Below are 26028 nucleotides of genomic sequence, written 5' to 3'. Positions count from 1 at the left end.
CACCTTGTATGGTCTTTCCCATTTAGGGTCGATCTTCCCTACATCCGCATCTTGAACTCTTTTGAGTACCAAATCTCCTACCTGGAATCCCTTCCTGTGCACCCGACGATTATAGGACCGAGCTATCCTGCTTTTGTATGCCTCCATTCTAATGGCAGCAGCTTCTCTCTTTTCATCCAAAAAATTCTAAGTCTTCCATTCTCCTTTCTCCATTTTTCTCATCATAGAAAATGATCCGAGCTGACTCTTCTCCAATTTCTGCTGGTAGGACTGCCTCATTTCCATACACCAGACTAAATGGAGTCTCTCCAGTCCCAATTCTCGGTGTAGTACGATATGACCATAACACACTAGGGAGCTCTTCCACTCAATTTCCTTGGGCTTCTCCCAAGCGCGTCTTCAAGCTTTGCACCAAAGACCGGTTAGTCACCTCCACTTGACCATTGCTTTGAGGATAATGGACAGATGTGAAGTGCTGTTGAATTTTCATCTCTTTACACCAGGCTTGTACCCAAACTCCCTGAAATTGTCTTCCATTGTCAGAAATGAGCTTTCTAGGTACCCCAAACCTGCACACGATATTCTTCCATAGAAATTTCAGAACTTCCCCTTCAGTAATTCGCGCCAAGGCCTCCGCCTCTACCCACTTGGAGAAATAATCAATGGCAACCAATAAGAATTTTTTCTGAGATGGGGCTGGAGGAAAAGGATCCACAATATCAATTCCCCACTGGTCAAAGGGACATGCAGCCACTATCCCTTTCATCAATGTTGTTGGTTGGTGTTGGAGTCTGTTATGCCATTGGTAACTATCACAAGAGGTCACCAAGGCTAGAGCATCTTTTAAAATAGTAGGCCAAAAGTATCCTGCTAAGAGCGCCTTGCGGGCTAGAGAGTAATAGCCTAAATGATTGCCACAACACCCCTCATGTATCTCTCTCAGAATATAGCTAGACTCCTTAGGACCCAAGCATTTGAGAAGAGGTCCAGAGAATGACCTCTTGTAAAGAACTCCCTCCACCATCACAAAGCGGATACTCATCTGCTTCAACCGATATGCCTTCTTCGGATCCCTCGGTAACTCACCCTTCTCCATGTATTCCAAGAGCTCTTTTCTCCAGTCACTATCCTCCTTCCTGAGCTAATGGTGCGAGCTTAGTAGAGTGTGTCAATTCCACTTGCACGACTACTTCCCTGGTCTTCCAGTTATGAAGTGAGCTATCCATCTTGGCAAGAGAATATGCTTTTTCATTGTTTTCCCTCGGAATTTGTTCAAACATTACCTTATCGAAGAGACCCCGAGCTTCCTCTATCGCCCTCATGTATTCCTTCAACTTTTCACTTTTGACTTCATACGATCCATTCACCTGCTGAGTTACCAGCTGTGAATCAGAGTAAAGGTGCACCCGAGCTGCCCCAGCTTGCTTAGCTGCTCGGAGACCGATTAATACAGCCTCATACTCTGACTCGTTGTTGGAAGTTTGAAAATCCAACCTAACTGCCAATCTGATCTCATCCCCTCGAGGGGAGATCAAAAGCACCCCCACTCCACATCGTTCACTATTAGAAGAGCCATCAACATATACTTTCCACAAATCCTCTCCTTCCATATGTCTTGTCTTGGCCAGTAAATCGGCCAATGCTTGGGCTTTAATGGCTGACCTTGGCTCATACTGAATGTCATACTCATTGAGCTCCGTAGTCCACTTCACCAATCTTCCAGAAATATCAGCTCGAGTCAATATCCTTCCAATAGGGCTATTAGTTAGCACCACAATGGGGTGTGATAGGAAATAAGTCCTGAGCTTCCTAGCTGTCATAACCAATGTCAATGCTAACTTTTCCACCTCCGAATACCGAAGCTCAGCACCCTTAAGGGCATGTGAGAAGAAATAAATAGGGTGTTGGGTTGTTACCTCTTGCCAAATAAGCACTGAACTGACTGCCGCTTCTAAAGCTGATAAGTAGATATACAATGGTTCACCCGGAACTGCCTTAGCCAACACAAGGAGTTCAGCTAAGTAATTTTTTAGGTCATCAAATGCTTTCTCACATTCATCATCCCACTCGAATTTCTTGGCTTTACGAAGCACCTTGAAGAAAGGTAAACTTCTATGAGCTGATCTTGATATGAATCGAGATAAAGCCGCTATCCTTCCTGCCAACCTCTGAACTTCCTGCAAATTGCGAGGAGGAGACATGGACCGGATGGCTTGCACTTTCTCCGGGTTAGCCTCAATCCCCCTCTCAGTAACCATGTATCCCAAAAACTTACCTCCCCTGACTCCAAATACACACTTCTCCGGATTGAGTTTCACCCGATAATTCCTCAAAGTTGAGAAAGTCTCCTCAAGGTCGGCCACCAACCTCACATCATCCTGAGACTTCACAAGGATATCATTCACATAAACTTTCACATTTCTGCTAATTTGGGAGGCGAACACTCTGTCCATGAGCCTGTGATAAGTAACCCCTGCATTCTTCAAACCAAAAGGCATCACTTTGTAACAAAAAGTTCCATGAGAGGTAGTGAAACTTACTTTGTCCTGATCTTCCTCCGCCAAAGGAATTTGGTGATACCCTTGATATGCGGATAGCACAAGTACTGATGACCTGCTGTAGAGTCAACCAGCTGATCAATTCGAAGCAGTGGATAGCAATATTTAGGGCATGCTTTATTCAAATCTCTGAAATCAACACACATCCTCCACTTGCCTGAGCTCTTAGGGACCAAGACCACATTTGATAACCAAGTAGGGAACTGCACTTCCCTAATGTGTCCTGACTTAAGGAGCTCATCCACCTCTTTCTTAATGACCTTATCCTTTTCTGATCCAAAGTGTCTCTTCTTCTGTTTTATCGGCCTCACTCCCACAAGAGTGTTGAGTCGATGAACCATAATTTCTGCACTAACCCCTGTGAGCTCTGATATAGACCAAGCAAAAAAGTCTTTGTTTTTCTTCAAGCAATCAACCAAACTTTTCTTCACCGACGGGTTGAGATCAACAGCTAGTTTAACGACCTGAGCTCCCGGGCTTAACTCCACCTTCTCATGACCTTCTTCAGACATCAGAAGCACCTTCTGACCAAACACCCTCGGTGCCTTGCCTACTGAAACCATTCCTACCTCCCTCCTCTTCTTCTTCGCATCAATCTTTACCTCATTCACATAGCACAACCGAGCTACCTTTTGATCACCCCGAACGACCCCCACTTCTCTTCCACTTGGAAACTTCAACTTCTGATGATAGGTGGATGCCATGGCTCGAAAATAACTCAGGGCAGGGCGTCCCAATATTCCATTGAAAGAGGATGGTGCATCCACCACAGTGAAGCAAGCCATTTTGGTTACTCTCTGCTCTCCATTTCCAAGAGATAATGGGAGCACTATATGTCCCAACGGTTGCAAAGCATGACCCGTGAACCCATATAACTCCGTGGTGATTGGGTCCAACTCAAATCCTTCCAATTTCATTTGGTCAAGGGTTTCTTTGAAGATAATGTTCACTAAGCTCCCAGTATCCACAAAGATGCGAGCCACATCATAATTGGCTATGGTCAAGGTGACCAATAAGGGATCATTATGAGGTACCACCACATCCTTTAAATCTTCCCTTCCAAAACTGATGTTCGGATCAGTAGGACAGCTGAGCTGAGAATTCACCTCAAAATTTTCCAACCTACGCCCGTGAGCTTTGCGAGCCCTTCCTAAATCTCCATCCGTAGTGCCCCCTGAAATCATATGGATCATACCCCTATGAGGGTGATTTGCAATTTGTTGAACCCTCTCTTCCTGACCATTTTGAGGAGCTCTTCCTTGATGATCACCTTGATTCCCTCCAACTTCATTCCTCTGATTCCTCCATTGTGGAGCTCGGCCTTGGCGAGGAGGATTTGCTCTTCGAGTCAGCTCAGCTCTGATTCGAGGATCATCATACATAATCCTCTGAACCTCCTCACCTAGCCTCTGGCAATCATTAGTGATATGCTCATACTCCTGATGAAATTCGCAAAACTTGTCAGATGACGGTAACCGCGGGCCTTTCTCAGCATTTCGGGGCCTCACAAGTGCTCGTCTATCCTCACATACTTGCATTGCCTTCTCCAGGCTTACCGAGAGTGGTACGTAAGGGTAAGGTCCCTTAGCCCTGTTTATCTTTTGCAACCCTCTTTCTTCCTACTTCTGCCTTCCCCTCTACCTTTGCTCCTAACTTGCTACTTGGCTTACTCCCAGATGTTCCTTCCTGTCTCCTTTGCCTTTGTGCATCCTCCAAATTCACATATTTCTCAGCTCGACTAAGTAGATCATCATAAGTCAAAGGAGGATTCTTGACCAAGGACTTGAAAAACTCTCCTCCCCTCAACCCTTGAGTGAAAGAGTTTACCAAAGTGTCAGCAGTGGCAGCAGGTAGTTCCAGAGCTGCTGTATTGAAGCGCTGAACATACTCCCTTAAGGGTTTCACCTCAGATTGCTTCAGATTAAACAAACTGAGAGAAGTCTTCAAATATTTTTTGCTACTCGCAAATTGGTGTAAAAAGGCTGAGCTAAAGTCATTGAAACTCCGGATGCTACCAGGCTGTAAGAGGTTGAACCATTGCTGAGCTGACCTCACCAGAGTAGTGAGAAAGACCCGACATTTAATTGCATCCGAATATCTATGCAACAGGGCTGCATTTTCAAATCTTCCCAAATGTTCCTCTGGATCTGAGCTCCCATCATATTCCCCTAAAGTGGGTTGCTTAAAATTCGCAGGGAGTTCTTCATCTAGAATAGCCCGAGCAAAAGGGCTTTCCCTCTGTATAGGCCCAGGCCGGCCTCCAACTTGCCGACCCAATCTCCTAATCTCTTCCCACACCGCATCCATTTGGTTTGGCTGACCTCCGGGTGGAGGGGGAGGAGGTGGTGGATTCTGACCCATGGCCGTTTGCACCATTTGAGTGATGAACTGGCTGAGCTGATCTACAGTCATGTTTGCCACATTCTCTCCTCCCCTTCCTCTTCCTCTTCCTCTTCCTCTTCCCGCCATATCTACGCCTTATCTTAAAGTTTTTCACAGACGGCGCCAATTGATATACCTCAATAAAGTGATCTCCCTGGATGAGCTAACGAAACTCCTCCAATGAATGATGAGCTGCTGCTGGCCTGAAACCACAAACAAGAGTGTTAAGGGGGGGCAGAAGGTGTTCCGGTGTATCTCCTCCGACGCTCAAGTCAGATGCTAGGATAACGAAATATAGAGAGTGGTGTGTGCACACGAGTGAAAAATTAGGATCCAAACAATTAAAATAAACCTGGTATTTATAGGAGAGGGCTCCAGATCTTACGCTTACCTTCCTAGTCAAGAACCCGAGAATTTTGGGATCACGATCCCGAATATATAGGCGAAGATCTCGTTCGAATCTCATTCGATAAAGGAAATATTGACCTGTACATCTATTCCGAGCTGAACTGTCATCACTAGGACTCTATATTGCTGCTCTCCCAAAGTTGCCAAACCAATCTACCAATCTAACTCCCTACTGACATCAGGGCCGAGCTGAGCTCCCGACCCAAGCTGGGAATTATGGTGGGAGAGCTTGGCCGAGCTCCCGAGCTCCCGACCCCGAGCTGGGAATTATGGTGGGGGAGCTTGGCCGAGCTCCCGAGCTCCCGACCCGAGCTGGGAATTATGGTGGGGGAGTTTGGCCGAGCTCCCGACCCGAGCTGGTAATTATAATGGGGGAGCTTGGCCGAGCTCCCGAGCTTCCGAGGCTGAGCTGCCGACCCGAGCTGGTAATTATAGTGGGGGAGCTTGGCCGATCTCCCGAACTCCCAAGGCCCCTACCTGACCTGGGAACTACAACAAAGGGCTTGGATTAGGTCCCAACCTCCCGAGCTGCCGAGGCCGAGCTCCCTATCCCTGTTGTAGCTTGTCAAATAATAGCCTTTGGAGCTTAGGGTCATCGATGAGCTGAGCTAATCTCCTTCCGGGGTATCAAATATATTGTATATTTTATTATTATTATTATTATTATTATTATTATTTTATGATGACAAAATTTATAATCGCTAAAATTGAATACACAGACTCGAATAAAGTAATATTTGAGAGAGTTTTATAGAAAGTACTACTCAATTTTCACAAAATTTTATCACGAAAAAGTTGATATTTATGAACTGTCTAAGTATCTATTGGCCCAACAGAATATAAATGAAGACCAAATAAATTTTCAAATATTAAACTATTAAAGTGTTCACTCGTCATTTCTAGCTCCACTCACCGTTGAAATTTTACTCGGGAAAAAATTGCCATTAACGGCGTCGTATGGAACACCACCTGGGTTCGATCTAAATCTCAGTTCACTTGGAATCTAAATCTGGACGAAGAAGAAAATGGCTTGGTTCATGAAGCTCGAGGATTCTCCCGCGTTCCAAAAGCAGGTAATATCTCTGCATAATCCTTTTTTTTTGTCGATTTATTCATCACATAATTGCATTCGTCTTTTGTTTATTGTGTTGTTTGTTGATTATGAAATTTAGGTGCGATCCGTAGAGCACACGGCAGATGAGCTCAGAGATCGGTGCCAGAGGTTATATAAAGGCTGTAAGAAATATACGTGAGTACGCTTTGCTGAATAAGTGTTAATCATGTAGCTCTGATGTTACTGTACAGCTCATGTGATACCTTTTCATTTATTTTTACTTGGAAAGTATGATAGATTTATTGTTTGGATCTTCTATCGATGGCTGAATGATTTCGACATGCATTGCATGGATTTTGCTCAAGAAAGCTGCTCACTTTTGCAAGGCTTTAACACTCTTGCTGTTTTCTTTTTGCTTGTCTTCTCAGTCAACTCTTCGTGATTTCCTTTTTCCATGAGTGTATTTGCCGTTCCAGTGAACCTCTTAGTCCATCATAGTCTGAGGAAAGTTCATATACGCTTGCTTTATCAAGAAGAAATGAAAGACAGCTTGGCAAGGTTTTCCTTTTACAAGTGAAATTACCATCATAGTTCAGGTCCTCTTTATGTGATAAACCATATTTCCTGGGTATGGAAGTCTAAGTATATGGTTGACTGATAGAAGTAAAGGCTTGTTCGAGGCAGCCAGAAAATAGCAGAGAAGTTGAGAGGAGTAGAACTAGAGAGAAAAGAGAAGATAGCAGAGAGAATCAAGAGAAGAAGAAGAAATTCTGTTCATATTCATATTCCTCTTGAGTTACATGGTATTGTTGTATTTATACATTTTCTCTAACCACTTTCCTAACTACCAACTCCCTCTAACTTCCACATACGTCTAGTTATATTTGGTTTCTCCTCTTGTATGCCAATTTCTCTTCTTTTATGCCGACTCCCCATATCTTGTCGTATCATTACCCACCCCGTCAAGAAACACCTTGTCCTCAAGGTGGAAGTCGGAGTAAGTGCACTGAAATTTGTAAGTTCATCTCAAGAAGTGTCTTCCACCGAAAACCCGTCCCACTGCACCAATATTTGTGTGACCCCTCTCCAAACCTTGTGTTTATTTGCCCAAAGGATAAAAGCGACGAAAAAAGTAAACATTGATAGATTTGCAAGCGGAGCCGCTGACAGGAGAATATTAGAACTTGGATTTATTGCCTTCCTTCCACTATAACGTTTAATTAACTCTATGTTGAACCATCGCAAACTCACATTAGAGCCTTGCTTCCTAATATCAGCATGTCCAGCCCTTGATTTCCCTTCCCTTGATGTCGTATCCTCCCACACTGGTGGATCCATTTGGCTAGCATAATTCTCGTGGTCAAGAAAGATTTGGTCGTTGTCTAACCCATCTTCTTCTTTTTTGATGGACTTCGCGTACTTTTCAAAACTCCATTTAGTTGGGTCCACGACATCTCTATTTGTCAAGTTCCTCAAATTCTTATTTTCCACACTGTCCTCCATATTATTCATCAAAATCATAGATTTTTCTACAAAATGTGGTTTCCCTTCAATGATATGCTCCTGCTCATCGGAACATTTCTTAGTAGCTTTGGACTCATGAATTTTCACCATCTTCTTGGACAAAAAACCTTGTGTCTCATCATCATTAATATTTGCATGTTTCCCAATAGGACTCTCAACAAAACTTTCCTGCCTATCTTTACCGAAAATTGGCAAATAATTCTTGTTTTCTGCCTTTGTGTCATCATGAAATTCCACCGCATAAGTGTCTCTAATCAATTCACTTGCTATTAATCTGTCACTATTATCCAACGATTCTGTATTCTGAATATCCCCTGCATTAGTTTCTTCATCACTGATGTCTTGTGTCTCCGCTTGGACGGTCCAATAATCTGGTATGAAATTCTCATCCTTAGGCTCTGGAGTACCAACAATCTTACGGGGCAATTGATCAAACATGTGGTTACATTCCCCTACTGCACCACTTTGCACCCAGTTACTTGATTTGCTAAAAGACTTTTGATTTTCTAACGGGCCAAATCGATTCTCAAGCGCCAACAAAAATTCATTCCAACCATGAAGTAAATGTCTGTTATGCTCGTACCAATTTAATGCATGACCATCCAAATAAAACGAAGCAATGATCAATCGTCGATGCGCCGGGGTATTAAAATAATCGAAATACCTGTGCATTTGTGAAATCCATACAGAAGGATTGTCGCCCGAGAATCGTTGTGCTTCTGGGCGCCTGGATTCGAATGATTTGAGAGAAACAAGCTGTGAATTTGGGACCTGGGGCTGCAATTGAAGTTGAATCGGGAGATTGGCAAGAAGCTCCGATGAAATCTGTTGAGTGGATCGGTTACCTTGAACAACCGACTCACCCAGACTTTGAAGCCCAGACGTGCACGCAGTGACTGAATTATTGAGAATTAAGATGGTATTGTTCTGCTTATGTATCCATCTCGCTTGATTTTCTTGTAGTGTCGTGAGTTTGGCAAGAATTTCATCCAATTTTGTGAGACCCATTTCTGCTGCCATGCGATTGATGAAAGAATCAACCCTTTCACGAACTGAAAAATTCAACTAGAACAACACAATTTCAAAATGTCCGGAAAAATAAACGAGAGCACCAATGATAGAAGTAAAGGCTTGTTCGAGGCAGCCAACCTCCAGAAAATAGCAGAGAAGTTGAGAGGAGTAGAACTAGAGAGAAAAGAGAAGATAGCAGAGAGAATCAAGAGAAGAAGAAGAAGAAGAAATTCTGTTCATATTCATATTCTTCTTGAGTTACATGGAATTGTTGTATTTATACATTTTCTCTAACCACTTTCCTAACTACTAACTCCCTCTAACTTCCACATACGTCTAGTTATATTTGGTTTCTCCTCTTGTATGCCAATTTCTCTTCTTTTATGCCGACCCCCCATATCTTGTCGTATCATTGACTCACCCACATCTGCTAAATGGCCAATTGTCTCGCTAGGCCCATGATGTGGAACTCACTGGTGAATCTTTAGGATCTTGGGTTTGTCTTATAGCTATTTTCATTTGTTCTTGGTTTCTGATAGTAGAATCCTAAATTCTTTGGCAAGCTCATTTCATCAACGCTAAGGCAACTCTAAACTCATCTCATGTGAAAATCCATTTCAAACTAGTTCACATTTATTCCATTCTCGAAAAGTGTCTATACATGTTGCTATAAGAACTCTTCCAATTCACTTAACAACTTGTCTAAACTTCATCCAAAAGTTGATGAGTAACACCACGACATTAACTGAGTCCACAACCATATGACATTAAGTCTTTTCCACTTTGTTCTCCCTTTTAATGTTATTTGGAAAGCTCCGATTCCAACCAAGATTCAAGCCTTCTCGTGGTCAGCCGTGTTGGTAAATTATCGACTTCGGATTTGATGCAGAGGCGATGGACTTCGTGTGCTTTGAGCCCAAATTGGTGTGTGTTGTGTCGGAAAGAAAGGAAAACTCAGGATCACATGCTAACACATTGTCCCTTCACGAGCGGATTGTGGGCTAGAGCTTTGGTGGAAATGAGATTAGTTTGGGTAACACCAAGATCAACACAGGATTTATTTGCCACAGATATTGGAATTTGGACATCTTCTTGGCAATAGAGGGAGAATCTTTTGGACGATTGTGGTTCATGGTATTTGTTGGTCGGTGTAGTTGGAGAGGAGCAAAAGAATCTTCGAAGATATTGAAGAGTCAATAGAAGAATGTTGAGAAGGTCAAGATTAGATCTACTACTTGGAGCAGATCACATTAAGAGTTTAAGAATGTTTCAAGTTCAGATTTATCAAGGGATTGCGCATTTGTTTACTGCTGATTTGATTAGGGAGTTGGTATTTTCTTTTGTCGCTCGCGGATCTCTTTTCCGCTTTTTGTACTATTATCTTTTACATATATATTATATTATCGTTTTTTATAAAAAAAAAAGTGCATTTTAGCATCCTATCCAAAATTTGTTGTAGGAAAAAGGAGTGACTTTTAAGATCTTGGTAGTTGCTACTTCATTACATGGACAACACAAGTAATAAAAAATATGGGATCTGCAAGATGAGTTAATTATAATTGATTACTTTTGATTTATTTCGCTTCAGCATGATTTATGTATAGTATTGCATGGGGATACATCTGGCGATGTATAATAGGGGCACTTTTTATTCTTATATGAACATGTTGACTAACTAATGTACCTGAGAAAGAAGAACTATGAAATGAATCAATGATACTTTACATTTTTTATTTGTTAGATTTTAGGGGATATAGCTTTTCAACATTTGAACATCAGGTATGCTTTTTTATGATCCAGAGAGGTGCTTGGAGAAGCTTGCAATGGAGACATGGGTTTTGCTGAATCATTGGAGGCATTTAGTGGTGGCCTTGATGACCCTCTCGGTGTTTCAATTGGAGGTACTAAGTGGCATAACATTGCACTATAAAAATTTTTCTGCACCAATGCAACAGTTTTGAATGGGAGTTAAGAGTTGAAATTGATCAAATTGCTTTTGATTGTCATTTTGAAAATTTTCAATTTTTCTTCTAGTTGTAATTTGCAACATAGTATAATGCAGGACTTATTCTTTCATTTCACGGAGTATCTATTGATCTTAATTTTTTTGTTTTGCTATCTGCTGAAGTTTGATGAAAGGCATGCACACAACATGCTCACTCTCGTTGATTCAGATTAGTGCAAGTTTGGGCATTTGCCTGTAAAGTTTTGTCAAAACAGTGTCTCAAGCCCTTGTACGGCATTGTGCACCAAGACTATCAGCCTACTACCCTTATCCTACCACTCATCGCATAAATGATTTTTAACTCACTTGAGCCAACAAACACTTTTCAACAGTTTGTAAATAAAGCATGTGAAATTTACTAGTTAAATCCCGAACTTGCACTAATCTGAATCCAACATTTTCTGGAGTTATTTTTCATTTTTGCTTCTCTTCACTTGTGTGGCTCTTGTGATTTGGAAATGAGCAAAAATCTTAAAATCAGAGAGAGTTCAATGGAGAATGGGGATTCACAAAGCATACCGTACTTTGGAATTAAGACTTGTATAATAATGATATTTCTCTTTGCATGTCAACAGGTCCAGTAGTATCAAAATTTACCAACGCATTACGTGAGCTTTCTACGTACAAGGAATTTCTTCGCTCTCAAGTGAGTTTGTTGCATTTGAAAACGTATGAACGTTCATTAAACTCTTTGATGTCAGTCACCATGTTTTTACGAATTAAGCACTCTCTACACATGCCACTATTTTGGTAATCTAGTCACATTTTACTTCCTCTTACTCTTTAGCCTCCATATTATATATTATATAGTTGTGTGAAACTAAATATATCCATTGAAATTTGGTCTACCTTGACGATGGCTCATCCCTAGAGGCTTGATTTTTAACCATTGAGTTTAAATCTATTTGGAGAAAATATATTCAAATCTTATACTCCAAATTTTACTTGAAGGCCTTTTCCTCCGGAAATATGATAAATTTCTTGTCTGCAGGTTGAGCATGTTCTTGTCGATCGCCTATCTCAGTTTTTGACCACTGATTTGCAAGGTGCAAAGGTAGGTCCATCGTTGCAGCCGTAATAAGCCAAAGAATCACCACTTTTACTCTTTAGATAATATTGAAATATTGGATATGGAATTTCATTTGTCATACCATGAAAATTTTTTAATCCTTATTAACTTTCTCATCTTTAGTTTCATTTGTACTCTTCATGTTTCTTTCATTCCTTTTCCTTTTGGTCATGATTCATTGATGTATTATTTGCTTCTGTTCTTGATGAATTTGACAATTTAAGGGACGTAGATGATTTCATTGTTTTGTTATGGGCATTAACGCAGATAAAACTAATAATAGACATTATCACATCAAATTGTTTTAAAACAGTGCACATAATGCTAAGAAAGTTTAATTTTTTTAAACCACATATAGGATGGTATTTTTACAAGACTATTCAAATGAGACAACTATAGATAATGCAGCCCTGGTTTCACGCATGCAATGGCACTCAAGGGAGGTTTGCTATTTTAAGCAGCAGTTACCTCGATGTTTTTGCCTCTAGTTCTCCTTCTCCCTGTGCAGCTCTTAGTCAATGATGTCGATTGTCATGATTGCATGATTTGGCATCTCTGGAAAACATTCGGGAGAAAATATAGTTATCTGTATCATGTTGTGTGATAGTTATCATTTATCTCCTGTAGGAATCACGTCGCAGATTCGACAAGGCCATGGGCTCATATGATCAGGTATCTATTTTTCTGCTGGTATGTAATTCTCAATTAGATCATCAATCATTGGTTTAAGAATCTAAATCCAATGATAGAATATATTGAGGAATTATGACTGGAAAAATAATTTAACCTACATGGAGAGAAAGGACTAACGGTGCACACAGCTTAGTTACTTGAGAATTCAACTCTGGTTCTAGATACCCTCTGTTTATGCTGCTTAGGAAAGTAACTTTTCGCTTATCAAAGAATGATGGAAGTATCTTACATTCGTTTGCCCTGACAGAATCCATCTGCAACAAATTCTCTTTGTTGAGTCTTTCCTGTCTTCTCAACCATGCATTTCTTGGTCTAAGTGAGTATAACTACCATTGGATTTTGAAATAGCTGGGAGTTGATGAAGAGAGAAATACACACAGAGCAAAAATGTTGTCGGCGTCTCTTAGTTTGAATAACAATAATTACGAGGATAAGTATTAAATCTTAAAAAATCAAATCAATTCCCGGTTCGGTTAATTGAATCCCTGATTTATGGGGATGTGTTGAATAAAACTTATCCTTTTGTCATCTTGTTTGATCTATTTGTTGAATCATGCTGGTTCCCTGTTTCATGATTGACCCAGAATGATACAAATTGTTTCTTTGGACACACGAGCTACTTTATATTTCGTACGATCTTTCATGCCTCTAATGTATAAGTTGTTGTGGCAGGCACGAGAGAAATTTTCTTCTTTAAAGAAGACCACTCGTGATGAAGTTGTTGCTGAACTAGAAGAAGTATATTTCGATTCCCATTCCCTTTTTTTTACCATGATTAAGTTTGTCAAGTAATTAATATAACTTTGAAGCTTATTATTGTCCATAATATAATATTAACCACCTTGCTTGTTGAACTTATGTTCTGATTTGGATTCATCATTACAATTATTTTCATTTTTTTTCACAGTATCATTATTTTGTCTTCGTTCTCTGATTTCCTAATAGCATGCCAAAAGTCCCGTGGTATATACAAACTTCGTGTGACTGTTGTGAGCTCATGCATACATTTGGAGCTAGTGTTAATATTTTCTTTATTATGCTCATGAAACGTAATCACTGAAACTGTTTGTCCCAAGAGTTCGAACTCATGGAGGCGGTACCTTAGTTTATCTGTACTATAACGTGCTCCGAGCATGCAAGTTAGATCGAATATTAGATAAAGAAGGCCATCCAGACCAATTTAATACAATACATGGGATTTTATGCTCCAGGGGTCTTGAACATTTGACCTCCTGACTATGATACCATATTGAAATGGTTCATTCCCAAAAGCTCAATCTCGGAGGGTACATACAACCAATAGTTTTATACTTTGACGGTGAATCACCACTTAGATGTCAGGGAAATATTCATGTTATGTTTTGTTGTGAATTGTGAAATCAAATATTTCTGTTTCGGTGGTGCTGGACAAATGAATTTGATATTCCATTGCCTCTGCTTGATGCTTCAAATTAGTTTTTTAAATTTGACCATTTTTGGCAAGTTTCAAATTCCCTGCGACATGTCATGCTATGCTTGACAATTTTGTGGTGTCATGGTCCATGGTCTTTAGTATTTTTCTTTCTCGTATTAATCAAATGTAATAATTTATGTCTGGCCTTTTTTCTTTGTGTTTGAAACTGTATTGCGAGCTTCTATTAGAACTATTTCGAACAATGTTGAATAAATTTCCCTTTCAGTTGTATGATATTGTTTTATTTTTTTAAAACTTTGGAAACTTATCTGGTCATTATATGGCAGGAGCTGCAAAATTCGAAGTCAGCATTCGAGAGAAGCCGCTTTAATTTGGTACCAGTGATGCGATAGTGACCCTTCTTTTGTGTTGTAATTTTTTTTTTGCATCCAATCTTTAAGTTGTAATTACGTTTCCCTGATATTAAGAATTTCAGGTAAATGCGCTTATGAGTATTGAAGCAAAAAAGAAATTTGAGTTCTTGGAATCATTTAGTGCAATCATGGATGCTCATCTGAGATATTTTAAATTGGTGTGTTTTTGAATTATGTGTTTGAAATCTTTTGAAAATGATTGATGACACCTGTACATCTAACTCATCACTTTACTGTTTAGGGTTATGACTTATTGAGCCAAATGGAGCCTTTCATTCACCAGGTACATCAATAGTTTCTAACTTCTTGTTTAACATTACTTTGAGTGAAGAAGATATGATTGTAAGTGTGACTGAGGAGCTATTGACATGCAGAAAAATTAAGGAATAGTAACCTTGACTGCTTGATTGCAACTTATGAAAAATAAACAAAATTGGTACTACCCCAAACAAGAAGTGTTGGGACTAGTAATTCAAATTTAAGGCGATTTTTACTGTTCTTAATATTTTGTTCCTCTGTGTATTCTTTAGTTCGAATAAAATATATTTCTTCTCTATATTCTGTAGTCTGTTTAACTTTTATCTTTGTTGGTGTACATATGTTTTGGGACAATGTTCGGATCAGTTTATGAGTGTGTTAGATGAAATAGCATGTTGGTTTAACCTACTCGCAAAGAAATTGCTATTGAAGTTCAATATGTTTGGTTCCAGCTTGTAATTTCTTCCCGTGGGCTCTGTTGGCCAAGGAAATTGTGAGGCAGCTCTCAACGACTGAATTGTTGAAGGAATACCAAGAATACATGCTTTAAAGGGGGTAGTTGTGATGTCGCCGTTGCTTGTCGGCAAAATTTGTACACAGTGTATCTGTGGCTTAATGAACTTAAAAACTTTAGGTTGCCCACTTTGGTAATGTGAAGTGACTGCTAGTAAAGATCACTGCACTTTACTCACCCTTGTGGCCCTTATTCCATGGTTCCGGGGTGTGATGTGGTGCCAGCTTTATGCTTCTGCTCGTATAAATTTTTTTGAAATGTTTCTGATTAGAAGAACTAGTTATTTATCAATTTATTTTCATTAGAATGCTTACATTGATCAACTGCTAATTATTTTTAGGGTTCTGCTAGCAGTGATATGTTATGCGATGGATAGCATATTTGTAGCTATGATTTGCCTTTTTCTTTTGAGTTGTTGCGCTTTTCAATGTCCTCTTCTTTAGAAAAAAGTTTGCAATAAAACAGTAAATTATGACTTCAGTTTCAATTCTTCCAAATGGTGTATCTGATGCCTTGTTTTTGCTACAAGTTCAGGTTTTGACTTATGCGCAACAATCAAAGGAGCAGGCAAATATTGAACAAGATAGACTTGCAAAAAGGATTCAAGAATTTAGGACACAATCAGAGCTGGCTCATTTGCAGGCTTCCAATAATTTGGCAGCATCTGCAAGTCCAATGGGCACAAATGCATTGGGCATGAGTGCTTACAAAAGTATGGAGGCAATCATGCAGTCTACTACGAAAGGTGAGGTGAGTTCTTTGTTGCAAAGGTTTTAGTGTGCCCTCTGATTGATGAAGGATTATGTTTCCATTGGTACAAGGTTCAAGAAAAGAGTATGGCTTGTTACATTTCCATCCCAGTTGTCTTGATAGAAAATATGCTTCTTGAATTGCAATAACTGCGAATAAAACAAATAAAATAAGCTGAAACAGTATGAGGCAGCCGGCAAATGGAATTTGGATGCACAAATTTTGCACTAAACAATAGTTTGTGCTTACAGTTATCTATGTTTAAATTTCCGTAAAAGTTTAGATTGGATCGAGATGGTATGTATAAAGTCGTGACCAAGACTTAGGCACTGAAGCATCGGTAACAGGAACTTGGAAGAGCATTAGATAGTTGGAAGTTTGTCAAAGTAAAGTACCTAGGCTAAGATTTATAGATGTCACTGCTGCCTGCCTAGGCACACATTTCCAAGTAGGAGTTCAAATGTTCTCTGTGCAATTTTAGAACTGCGTAAAATTTTCCATACTGGATGAGTAGTGAATTTTATGGCACATCAAGATTAAAGAGGGTGTTTGGCAGAGCTTATAAGCTCTTGGAAACAACTTATAAGCTCTTTAAATTTGTTTGAAATGTTTTTTGTCAAACAACTTATAAACTGTCAAAATAAGCAGTTTGACAGCTTATAAGCTGTTTTTAAAAAAGTAGGGTTAGAAAAGATTTTATTTTGATATTTTAATTCTTCATATTATCCTTATATATTTTATTAAATTCCTACCATGTCCCCTGTCCATTTTTTGTACATAATTTATCAAATTTTTTTATAAATTAAAATTTAAAATATTTTTATTTTTTAATTTATTTTTAACATTTATGATAACTTTAAAACTATTTTAGTGTATATATTACTATTTATATTACTTTCATAGTATTATACTCTTTTTGGTAATTTTGACAATAAAAATATCTTATAATAACAAACATATCAATATCTTTAAGTTGTTTAAAATAAGTTTATTCAAATACTTTAACAACTTATTTTTAAAATAAGATCTGACAACTTATAAGCTCCTAAAACAACTTATAAGCTCCTAGGAACTTATTAGATGTTTTTAATAAGCTTAGTCAAACATCTTTTAAAAGAATCATCGTGGAAACGAGGAAGAATTGTTTGATATCATGGATAATTTCATTCATCAAAATTTTGGAAATCATAATTTCTACAAGTCTATATAGGATTATTGGTCGACTAGAATCCAGTGGCTTATGAAACTTTATTCATTCCAATAGGTCCAAACAATCAAGCAAGGGTATCTTTTGAAAAGATCTTCAAGTCTGAGAGCAGATTGGAAAAGGAGATTCTTTATACTTGACAGTCTGGGGAATTTGTATTATTACCGAAACAAAGGTGCCAAACCAGGGGTAAGCTATACTTTTATATCAGGTCAATTTGGTTACTTGCATTTCTGATAGATCAACTTTTACTGCCTTTCAATCTGTCCACTACTGGAGCATTATTGTTATTTTTCTTTGAACTTCTCATTGGACCTTAATATGCATTGCCTTTAACACCATTATTTTATGGTTACTAGGATTTTGAACCTGTCGGGAATTTCTATAACTTTGTGTCCTTTTAACTTTCTAGAACCTTAAACTGTTGAGAAACTTAATCGATGTACAGCAGCAAGAACCTCACACCATTTAAAAAGCACAAATCATCTGTGTATTACCTCGTGTAATTTTTTCCTCTTTATAGGCTCTTCCACGATTGTCTTAGTTTTGACCTCCGATAGACACTATATATTACTGATATATTGTGTTCTAGCTAATCACTCTTTTGGGTTAAGTTTTATGTGTGCCAACGGAACTTTAGATCTTGGTCTTTGCTGATGATAGTTTTTCATTGAGGCACCATGTTACGATATCCCACATTGAAATATTAAACTAATAAAGAGTTATTTATAAACTCATGAGGCAACCCTACCCAATAGGCAAGCCTTTTGGGATGGACTTCTCATGAGTTTATAACCTAACATTTGGTGCTCTCGTTGAGAGTCGGCGTAGCGGAAGGGGCGACCTAGGAAAGGGCTACCACCAAGAAGAAAGGTGAGTGAAAACCGTCTAGAGTGGGCCACCGTGCGGAAGGGGCGACCTAGGAAAGGGCTACCACAAAAAAGAAAGGTGAGTGAAAGCCGTCTAGAGTGGGCCGCCGCGGACGTCGGCTTCTCAAGGGGTCGGCAATGTTACGATATCCCACATTGAAATGTTAGGTTATAAATCATGAGGTGTCCATCCCAAAAGGCTTGCCTATTGGGTGGGGTTGTCTCATGAGTTTATAAATATCCATCCCAAAAGGCTTGCCTATTGGGTGGGGTTGCCTCATGAGTTTATAAATAACTCTTTATTAGTTTAAGTTTAACATTTCAATGTGGGATATCGTAACATTGCCGACCCCTTGAGAAGCCAACGTCCGCGGCGGCCCACTCTAGACGGCTTTCACTCACCTTTCTTTTTTGTGGTAGCCCTTTCCTAGGTCGCCCCTTCCGCACGGTGGCCCACTCTAGACGGCTTTCACTCACCTTTCTTCTTGGTGGTAGCCCTTTCCTAGGTCGCCCCTTCCGCTACGCCGACTCTCAACGAGAGCACCAAATGTTAGGTTATAAACTCATGAGGTGTCCATCCCAAAAGGCTTGCCTATTGGGTGGGGTTGCCTCATGAGTTGATAAATAACTCTTTATTAGTTTAATATTTCAATGTGGGATATCGTAACACACCATCTTTCAAAGTTTCCCCTTACAACGAATATCTTCGCGTGAAACCTATCGAGGAAACCATGAGTAATTTTGTTTAGTTGGCCAAATAGTATATTAGTGGAGTATATCCTTCTTCAAAAGATTGATGAGATGAGCCTAACTTACTCTGTTTCACAGGGTTCTCCCTCACTTCATTCTGCCCATTCATCAGAACATAATAGTCGAGTATTTGGTAAATTTCGGTCTCGGCACCGTCAAGCATCATCAGTTGGTGACGAAAATTTAGGATGTAGTACTGTTGATTTGCGCACCTCCACAATTAAGATTGATGCAGAGGATTCCGATCTACGTCTTTGCTTCAGAATAATCTCTCCATCAAAAACTTACACCTTGCAGGTAATATACTTTTGCTTAAAAAGATTTATTAGGTAACACCTTAAATTCAATTTTTACCATTTTCAAGTAATATATTTTCTTTCTGTTTGATTATTGTTATTTTTAACTTTACTTCCTGATATTTTATTTCAAGTAATTCTAAATTGCATGAAGAAGTGAATATGTTAATTTTGACTTTTTTCATTGCACACTGTAATATATATGCTGATATTACATCCTCGGATGCATAATTCGTCGAAATAAAGGCACTGCCACATGTATAATTTTGTCAAACAACCAATACACCATGTTAATATCTGTTCACTAGATAGAGATGTTAGCAGAACTCCGCAGACTACGAAGGATCTTTTCGCTGCAGATTTAGGGGGACTTTTGGGGAAAAAAGGGAGATTACTTTGGGGGATAGTAGTGCATTGTGTTTGTTGGATCATTTGGTTGGAAAGAAACAAGAGGATCTTTGAAGAAGTAGAAGAATCGGCGGATGAACTTTGGGATAAGATTAAATTAAGAGCCTCAACTTGGATTCATAATATTCCAGAATTTCAATCTTTTGCAATTTCTGATTTGTATAGGGATTGGAGCTTGGTTTTGAGTTAGTTTAATTGCTGAGTTAGTCTGGTGTGTTTTGTTTTGAGCACTTTGTGGACCGCTGGTCCACCTCTTGTATTGAATTTCCCTATTTTATTATTAATATGTATGTTTCTTATAAAAAAAAAAAATGGATGTTAGCAGAACTCTAACCATTGAGAAAAAATTCTCAGTGACCAAGATGTGTCTGTAATGTACATTTTCAATATCAGGTGGGATAATGTATAGGTTTGTCAAACAACCAATACCTCGTGTCAATATCTGTTTACTAGATAGATATGGTATCAGACCTTGATCATTGAGAAAAAAAATTCTTAGTGACCAAGACGTGCCTCTGTAATGTGCAGTTCCGATATTAGGTGTGATAACATTATGCACAGTTGTCTTCATTATTGGTATCCAGAAACTTGCATCTACTATATCTTAAATCTTCCAAGGTTTAATTCCCCTCCCTATTTACTTGCCAGAATGTTGGAAGTATAATGTCTAGGTTACCCACTATAACCTTTCTAAGTTGTTTTGGATAGGCCGAAAATGAAGCTGATAGAATTGATTGGATGAACAAAATAACTGGAGTTAGTACATCCCTCTTGACCTCCCACTTGCATCAGGTCAGCTTTGTTCTTTACTCGACTTTGTGGAGAAATTGTTGAGAGAAAACCTGTTCTAACAAAAGTACATTTTCATAACTGGCAGTTCGATGTCACAAGAAATGATAATGCTAAAAATCATGATCTCTCTGGTGCTTCTATTACTTCTCTGCTTGACACCGATGGAAGTACATCAGATGACATGAGAGTCAATCAAGTTAATTCTGTTCCTAGGATTCTGAGGGAACTTTCTGGGAATGACCTTTGTGCTGATTGTTCTGCTTCTGAACCTGATTGGGCATCTCTGAATCTTGGCATCTTAATGTGCATTGAGTGCTCTGGCGTTCATCGCAATCTCGGTGTTCACATTTCTAAGGTATAATTTCTTTGAACACAATGGATTTTAGAAGACATCTCTGCTATCTCATATTCTGTTTGTATGTTTACCTAAGATTTTTTTTTTTTTTTAAATTCTTGTACATCATTTGCTAAGTTGGTCCTCCATTTTCTCTGCTGTGCTTTTATTTTTAAATCAATATGTGGACAATAGAGAACTTGAAATGTGTGTATATCATTTGATATGTTATTGATGAAAAATGCAAGCGGCGTTTACATTTAAGAGGAAACAAATCGAATCAAATTCTCAAAGTAATTACGCCAATTCTTATTAAATCACGCTAAATATGAACGCTATATTTTCCAACAGTTTAGCTTGAATATAATAGTTAGTATGGATGAAGATTGGACTATATTCTGAGAAAGTAAAACTTGAATGTTGATAATTCCATGAAAGTTGCAAACATTCATTAGTACTCCCCAAGCACCTAAGTCAAATGATAACTTTGTTATTGACCGCCAACTAATATTTAGTGATCCAATCTCTTGGTCCCTGGCTCCCTGCAGAAAGGAAAAAGGATTTCACGCTTTTCCTTTCAGGAAGGGGGATTAGTGGATTCCTATTGATTGCAGCTTTCTCCAGACCTCCGGTGAAACAATAAGGAGCTTGAATTATAGCGACTATCTTAGAGGAGATGGATTTCAAGCTTACTACGAATGAGAATGAATTTAATCATTTATGCATTTCCACTTTAATACTACTAAGAGTTTGGGAGAAAAGTCATGTTGGGTGGAGTTTGTGCCTAAATCTAAATAATTTTCAGTTTTCTTGGATCCATTACAAGGATGGTAACATTGGACGTAGAGTATATATGTAGTGTAACAAACTAGGATGAAGTGAAATATGCAGTACAGGACTTGTATAACCTCAGAGTGACTAAAATTGAAAAGATAGCTTTACTGCTCAGTTATTTAGACTGTTTATGATATATGGCAATGCATATTGGGCTACCGAAAGACATCATATTGAAAACAAATAAGTGCTGTTGATATGCTAATGTTAATTTTAACCAGCTTAGGAACTAAGGAGTTTGAAAATTGGCTTACTGTGCTCATGTGGCATAAAACCACAATGTAATATTCAAATTTGTGGCATTTATTTATTTTACTCGTATAAGGTCTATGTATGCATGATTAAGAATGTGCTTGTGTTTAACTTTCTATTACTTATTGTTAAGAGTTGTGATGATCGTCATGTCCCACTAGTAACATTTATTTTTCCCAAAACTCACAGGTCAGATCGGTCACATTAGATGTGAAAGTTTGGGAGCCTGTTGTTTTGGACTTATTTCGGGCTCTGGGCAATTCATATTGTAATTCCGTATGGGAGGAGTTGCTTCCACCACACAACGTCATGTATGTTCTTTGAATCTTCTGTGAACAAAGGAGCTACCCCTGTTGCCAGCAAACCAAGCTTCAGGGGGCACCTTTGGAACCTATGCAAGCATAGATCACCATAAACCAAAAATAATAGTAATAAAAAAAGGAAATGTAGACTTCGTGATCTAAATTCATGTCTGCTGACTGACAGACTTTAATTTTCAATTTCATCTTTTTGATATCACAATCAAATGTGATGGAGATGCAAATCCCATAACTGCATGTTGACAGTTGAATAAGTTCATTAATTGCAGTTCTTGCATCTTTTCATGCAATTGCTTCGATAAATTCTGTCAATTTTCCTCCAGTGCTTTTGATTTAATGATTTTGGGGTAGAACAGTATCCATTGCCTTCTACTATATGAAACTATCATATGCAGAAAACAGGAGTCTGAAGCCATATCATCTGTTACCAAACCAAGCCCTGAGGATGGATTTCATCAAAAGGAGAAGTACATTCAAGCAAAGGTACAATTTTGAAAATTTTGATCGTATTACCTTGTACAAGTTGGTTTCCTATTGTTATTTTAAAATTTCTGTACAAATTTCTTATTGCTTAATTAACATCAATTCTGTTACAAAGTTTGTTGCTTTTTAATTTCTTCCCTGGCTTCTTTGCATAAGGATTCTTACTGGCTACAGCCTATGTTTAATGTGGTGTTATAGAAAATGGATTGGTTTTTAAGATCTTTTGGTTACATTTGCATAGGCAAATGATTTTTTGAAATTTCAGCCATCATCAATTACTCTCTCTATATAATATTCCCCGCCACAGAATATTGCGAGATAATTAATCTGTGAAAATCGAAGATGTTTGACTAGCTTCTTTGCCTTTACACACCGTTCGCGTAAATTTTCTTCAACTTTGACTTCTTGTCAGAAAATCATAACTCATTATGTACTTGCATTCAGTATGTTAGAAAACTGTTTATAAACAAAGAAGCCACATCAACAAAGAATCTGTCACCTTCCGCAATCTGGGAAGCAGTTAAGGCCAACAATCTGCGGGAGGTATACCACATCACTGCAGCATCCAGCATTAATGTAGTAAACATAACCTATGAAGATGTAATTGGTTGTGAAATGAACCTTGGTGAACCAAGTCCGCAACAAAGTTTTCATCGTTTCGAAAATAAAGAACTCGACCCAGCAACCTGTGAGAAGATCAATTCATCAAATGATCCAGGAAACTGCCTTCAGGGCTGTTCATTATTACATCTGGCATGCCATGGTGGGAATCTGGTTATGTTTGAGCTTTTATTGCAGTTGGGTGCTGATATAAACAAGTGTGACTTCCATGGCAGAACTCCTTTGCTACATTGCATATTGAAAGGAAACAATGAGCTTGCAAAGGTTTTGCTTAGAAGGTAAAATTCACTTCTGATCGACTCTTTCAATCCCAAATAATCTAGATATGAATCTTTTGACGATAATAGTTCCTCTTGAGATGTTAGTGTTAGGCATTGTGAAAAGTATGATATGCTGTCTCCCATGGCTTTGGGCATTTGAGAGAAGCAAATTCCAAAATGATATCAAAGCCAAAGGATGACAAGTTCAAATACTTGTGTGCTAGAACCCTAATTGTTTCTTAAAGTTGGTATTAGGTGACCTTTGTTGCCTGATTTGCACGTTTTACGCATTGGGCATTAATTTCAGGCATATTTCCATCATATTTCTCCTACACATGCAGGCTATGCTAAAAAAAATATTGATTTTGTTGGTGTATTAGTTTGTCCCACATCGGTTGGGTAAATATTTTGGGAGCCTTTTATATATACAAGGGCAACCCTCACTTCTTGAGCTAGCTTTTGAGGTAAGTTAAGTCTAAGTCAATTTCTAACATGGTATCAGAGCCCGAGGTCCACCGTTATGTGTTGGACGGCCCATAGTTGGCCTCACCCGTCCCATAGTTGGCCACCCATTAATATCTCCACGTTCCAGTCGTTCCATTCCTTGACGTGAGAGGGGGTGTGTTGGTGTATTAGTTTGTCGCACATCGGTTGGGTAAATATCCTGAGAGCCCTTTATATAGACAAGGGCAACCCTCTTGAGCTAGTTTTTGAGGTGAGTTAGGTCCAAGTCAATTTCTAACAGATTTTGTCGTCTCCCATGAGCTCGAGCTTTTTTTAGACAAAAAGTTTCAGCAGATGTATGTGCTCTACCAGAAATGATTTTCTATTTATCTGAAAATATATTATGATGGAATGCCTAATGCTATAAAAGGAGGAATCGGATGCAAGAATGAGCCTTTGTTTAGCATGTCTGTTCTCAAGATATTGAATATACATGCATATATATATATATATATATAGCTCTCCTTACTTAGGCAATTAAAGAAAGGCAAGAGCTTCTTTTTTTAACCTTTTTTGCCATTTATTTTGGGAATGCTGACTGTTTATTGGTGAACTTTGTCTTTATACTTTTCCTGATATTCAGTTGAAACTGGTACAGGACTTTGATGAATGGAACCTAACAAACACTAAATGGTTGACGTTTGAGTGAAGTTCTTGCTTTGTGTTCTTAAGGTTTTCGTAAATGAAGAATGTTGGGTTTAAAGTTAATATTCTTTGTTTTGTGTGGGCAATTATTTACTAATATATGCATAATTTTGTTGGCAGGTTTCTCCTGCATTTAGGGTGGTTTAACTGTAATTAATGGTGAATTTACTCTCTCTAGGTTTAATGTTAGCTTGAGAAGTAGTTTTCTCCCAACAACTCGAGTTTGAGAAAGTTCTTCCGATTTGACTGTTTAAAATGATAGTGTGAAACTGAATTGAAATATCTCCAACATATGTGGAAACTTGTAGAAGTTTAAAAATATTTCAAACAGAGCCAAGAAACAAACAATATACTTCCTTATCCTGTAATTCTGCACCTTCCTGTTCTTTGCAGCTAATGGTATGCATTCATCTGATTATGCTATATTGTGTCTGATACATGGTATTAGAGGTGCACGTGCCTCTATAAAGGATGCTGGGGGCTTCACGGCTTTGGAAAGGACTATGGAAAAGGGAGCAATAACTGATGAGGAGCTTTTCATCTTGCTAGCGGAAAACGAGTAATGTGCAGGCAATCTTTATGTGAGTAATTATTTTACTCCATCTTCTCTGTTTAGGCCGTCTGTCCCTAATTTTACTCTGACTGAAGTTTAACTGGCATTTCCTGCAACGTTATTCTATTTCGTTATAAATTTTCAACAATTAATTTTGTTTAGATCCCTATAATATCAACTGGATTTATTAATGGCACCCTAAAAAGAAATTGGATGTAGTGATTAATAGATTTTATTCAAATCTTGTCACCTATCAAAACTCTCTCTTTTGCTTGTCCGCCGCAGAGGTGTTATCCCTTAGAAAGTAATAGAAACAATGAGCTTACTCGAGTCATTCAGTACTTTGTTGCGATCTTCACATCAAATCTTTTCTGTTAGCGCCATTATATTTTACTGAAATCGCTACTATCCCCTAAATAAACTTGTGGATAGGTTGCTCTCTAGCAGGCACCTGTGATTGCTAATATTCTTTAAATTTCATCTTCTCAACTCTGGACTTAAATTTTCTGTGTATAGATAGAGGAACGGAGATCGAACATGTAAGTGTGCACGGTTCATTCTGCCCGCGGTGACCTTCTCGTGTCTATACATCATAGGTAGACTATAAGCCAAGCCATTCATATTTTGTTCATCCTATAGTTTTTCATTGAATTTAGACATTTTCTTAACAAAACATAGTGCTATCTATTATTTATTCGGAATTCTTTGCAAGTGTTTTTTGTGTAATATCAGAGGCACTGTATTTTATTTGGATTAAGATCTTCTATGTAATCACAATTCCAAATTTTTTAAATCGGTAAAATGGAAAAAATACTTTGGCTTTGAATCCTTCGATTGATTTGGGGGG

The 26028-nt window shown here is 38.5% G+C and overlaps 2 protein-coding genes across 4 annotated transcripts; one reads left to right on the top strand and one right to left on the bottom strand.

Moving 5' to 3' along the window:
* Nucleotides 1-1124: 1124 nt before the first annotated feature.
* LOC140872050 (uncharacterized) lies at nt 1125-4096 on the bottom strand. Its single transcript, XM_073274784.1, has 2 exons — nt 2716-4096; nt 1125-2473 (listed from the first exon to the last, which is right to left on the bottom strand). The coding sequence occupies exons 1-2, from the start codon at nt 4094-4096 to the stop codon at nt 1125-1127; spliced, it is 2730 nt and encodes a 909-aa protein (XP_073130885.1).
* A 2150-nt stretch (nt 4097-6246) lies between these two features.
* On the top strand, nt 6247-25885 carry LOC140871317 (ADP-ribosylation factor GTPase-activating protein AGD2-like). 3 transcript variants are annotated; one of them, XM_073273773.1, is made up of 20 exons: nt 6247-6421; nt 6521-6597; nt 10738-10838; nt 11518-11588; nt 11934-11996; nt 12639-12683; nt 13377-13442; nt 14445-14492; nt 14594-14689; nt 14773-14814; nt 15838-16053; nt 17318-17449; nt 18958-19176; nt 20292-20375; nt 20461-20730; nt 21985-22106; nt 22511-22598; nt 23043-23497; nt 25077-25209; nt 25698-25885. In XM_073273773.1, the coding sequence occupies exons 1-19, from the start codon at nt 6374-6376 to the stop codon at nt 25189-25191; spliced, it is 2358 nt and encodes a 785-aa protein (XP_073129874.1). In that variant the 5' UTR covers nt 6247-6373; the 3' UTR covers nt 25192-25209; nt 25698-25885. The 3 variants fall into 3 exon arrangements, with proteins under 3 accessions (XP_073129874.1, XP_073129875.1, XP_073129876.1); XM_073273774.1 differs by lacking the exon at nt 25698-25885 and having other exon boundaries at nt 25022-25152; XM_073273775.1 differs by lacking the exons at nt 25077-25209; nt 25698-25885 and having other exon boundaries at nt 22518-22598; nt 23043-23202.
* The last annotated feature ends 143 nt before the right edge of the window (nt 25886-26028 follow it).

The sequence above is a fragment of the Henckelia pumila genome, unplaced genomic scaffold, assembly GCF_033568475.1.
Source record: "Henckelia pumila isolate YLH828 unplaced genomic scaffold, ASM3356847v2 CTG_461:::fragment_3, whole genome shotgun sequence".
Classification (NCBI taxonomy): Eukaryota; Viridiplantae; Streptophyta; class Magnoliopsida; order Lamiales; family Gesneriaceae; genus Henckelia; species Henckelia pumila.
The sequence above is the reverse complement of the archived record's forward strand: the minus strand, read 5'-3'. Positions and strand labels throughout refer to the sequence as shown.

Bases quoted from the DNA above. Each gene is read 5' to 3' on its own strand.
- LOC140872050 (XM_073274784.1), bottom strand. From the start codon at position 4,096: ATGCAAGTATGTGAGGATAGACGAGCACTTGTGAGGCCCCGAAATGCT. The intron at 2,474-2,715 runs GCAAGTGGAGGA...TGAAGAATGCAG, and splicing joins CTTGGTCCCTAAGAGCTCAG to GGGTTACTTATCACAGGCTC.
- LOC140871317 (XM_073273773.1), top strand. From the start codon at position 6,374: ATGGCTTGGTTCATGAAGCTCGAGGATTCTCCCGCGTTCCAAAAGCAG. The intron at 14,690-14,772 runs GTGTGTTTTTGA...TTTACTGTTTAG, and splicing joins ATCTGAGATATTTTAAATTG to GGTTATGACTTATTGAGCCA. The intron at 14,815-15,837 runs GTACATCAATAG...CTACAAGTTCAG, and splicing joins TGGAGCCTTTCATTCACCAG to GTTTTGACTTATGCGCAACA.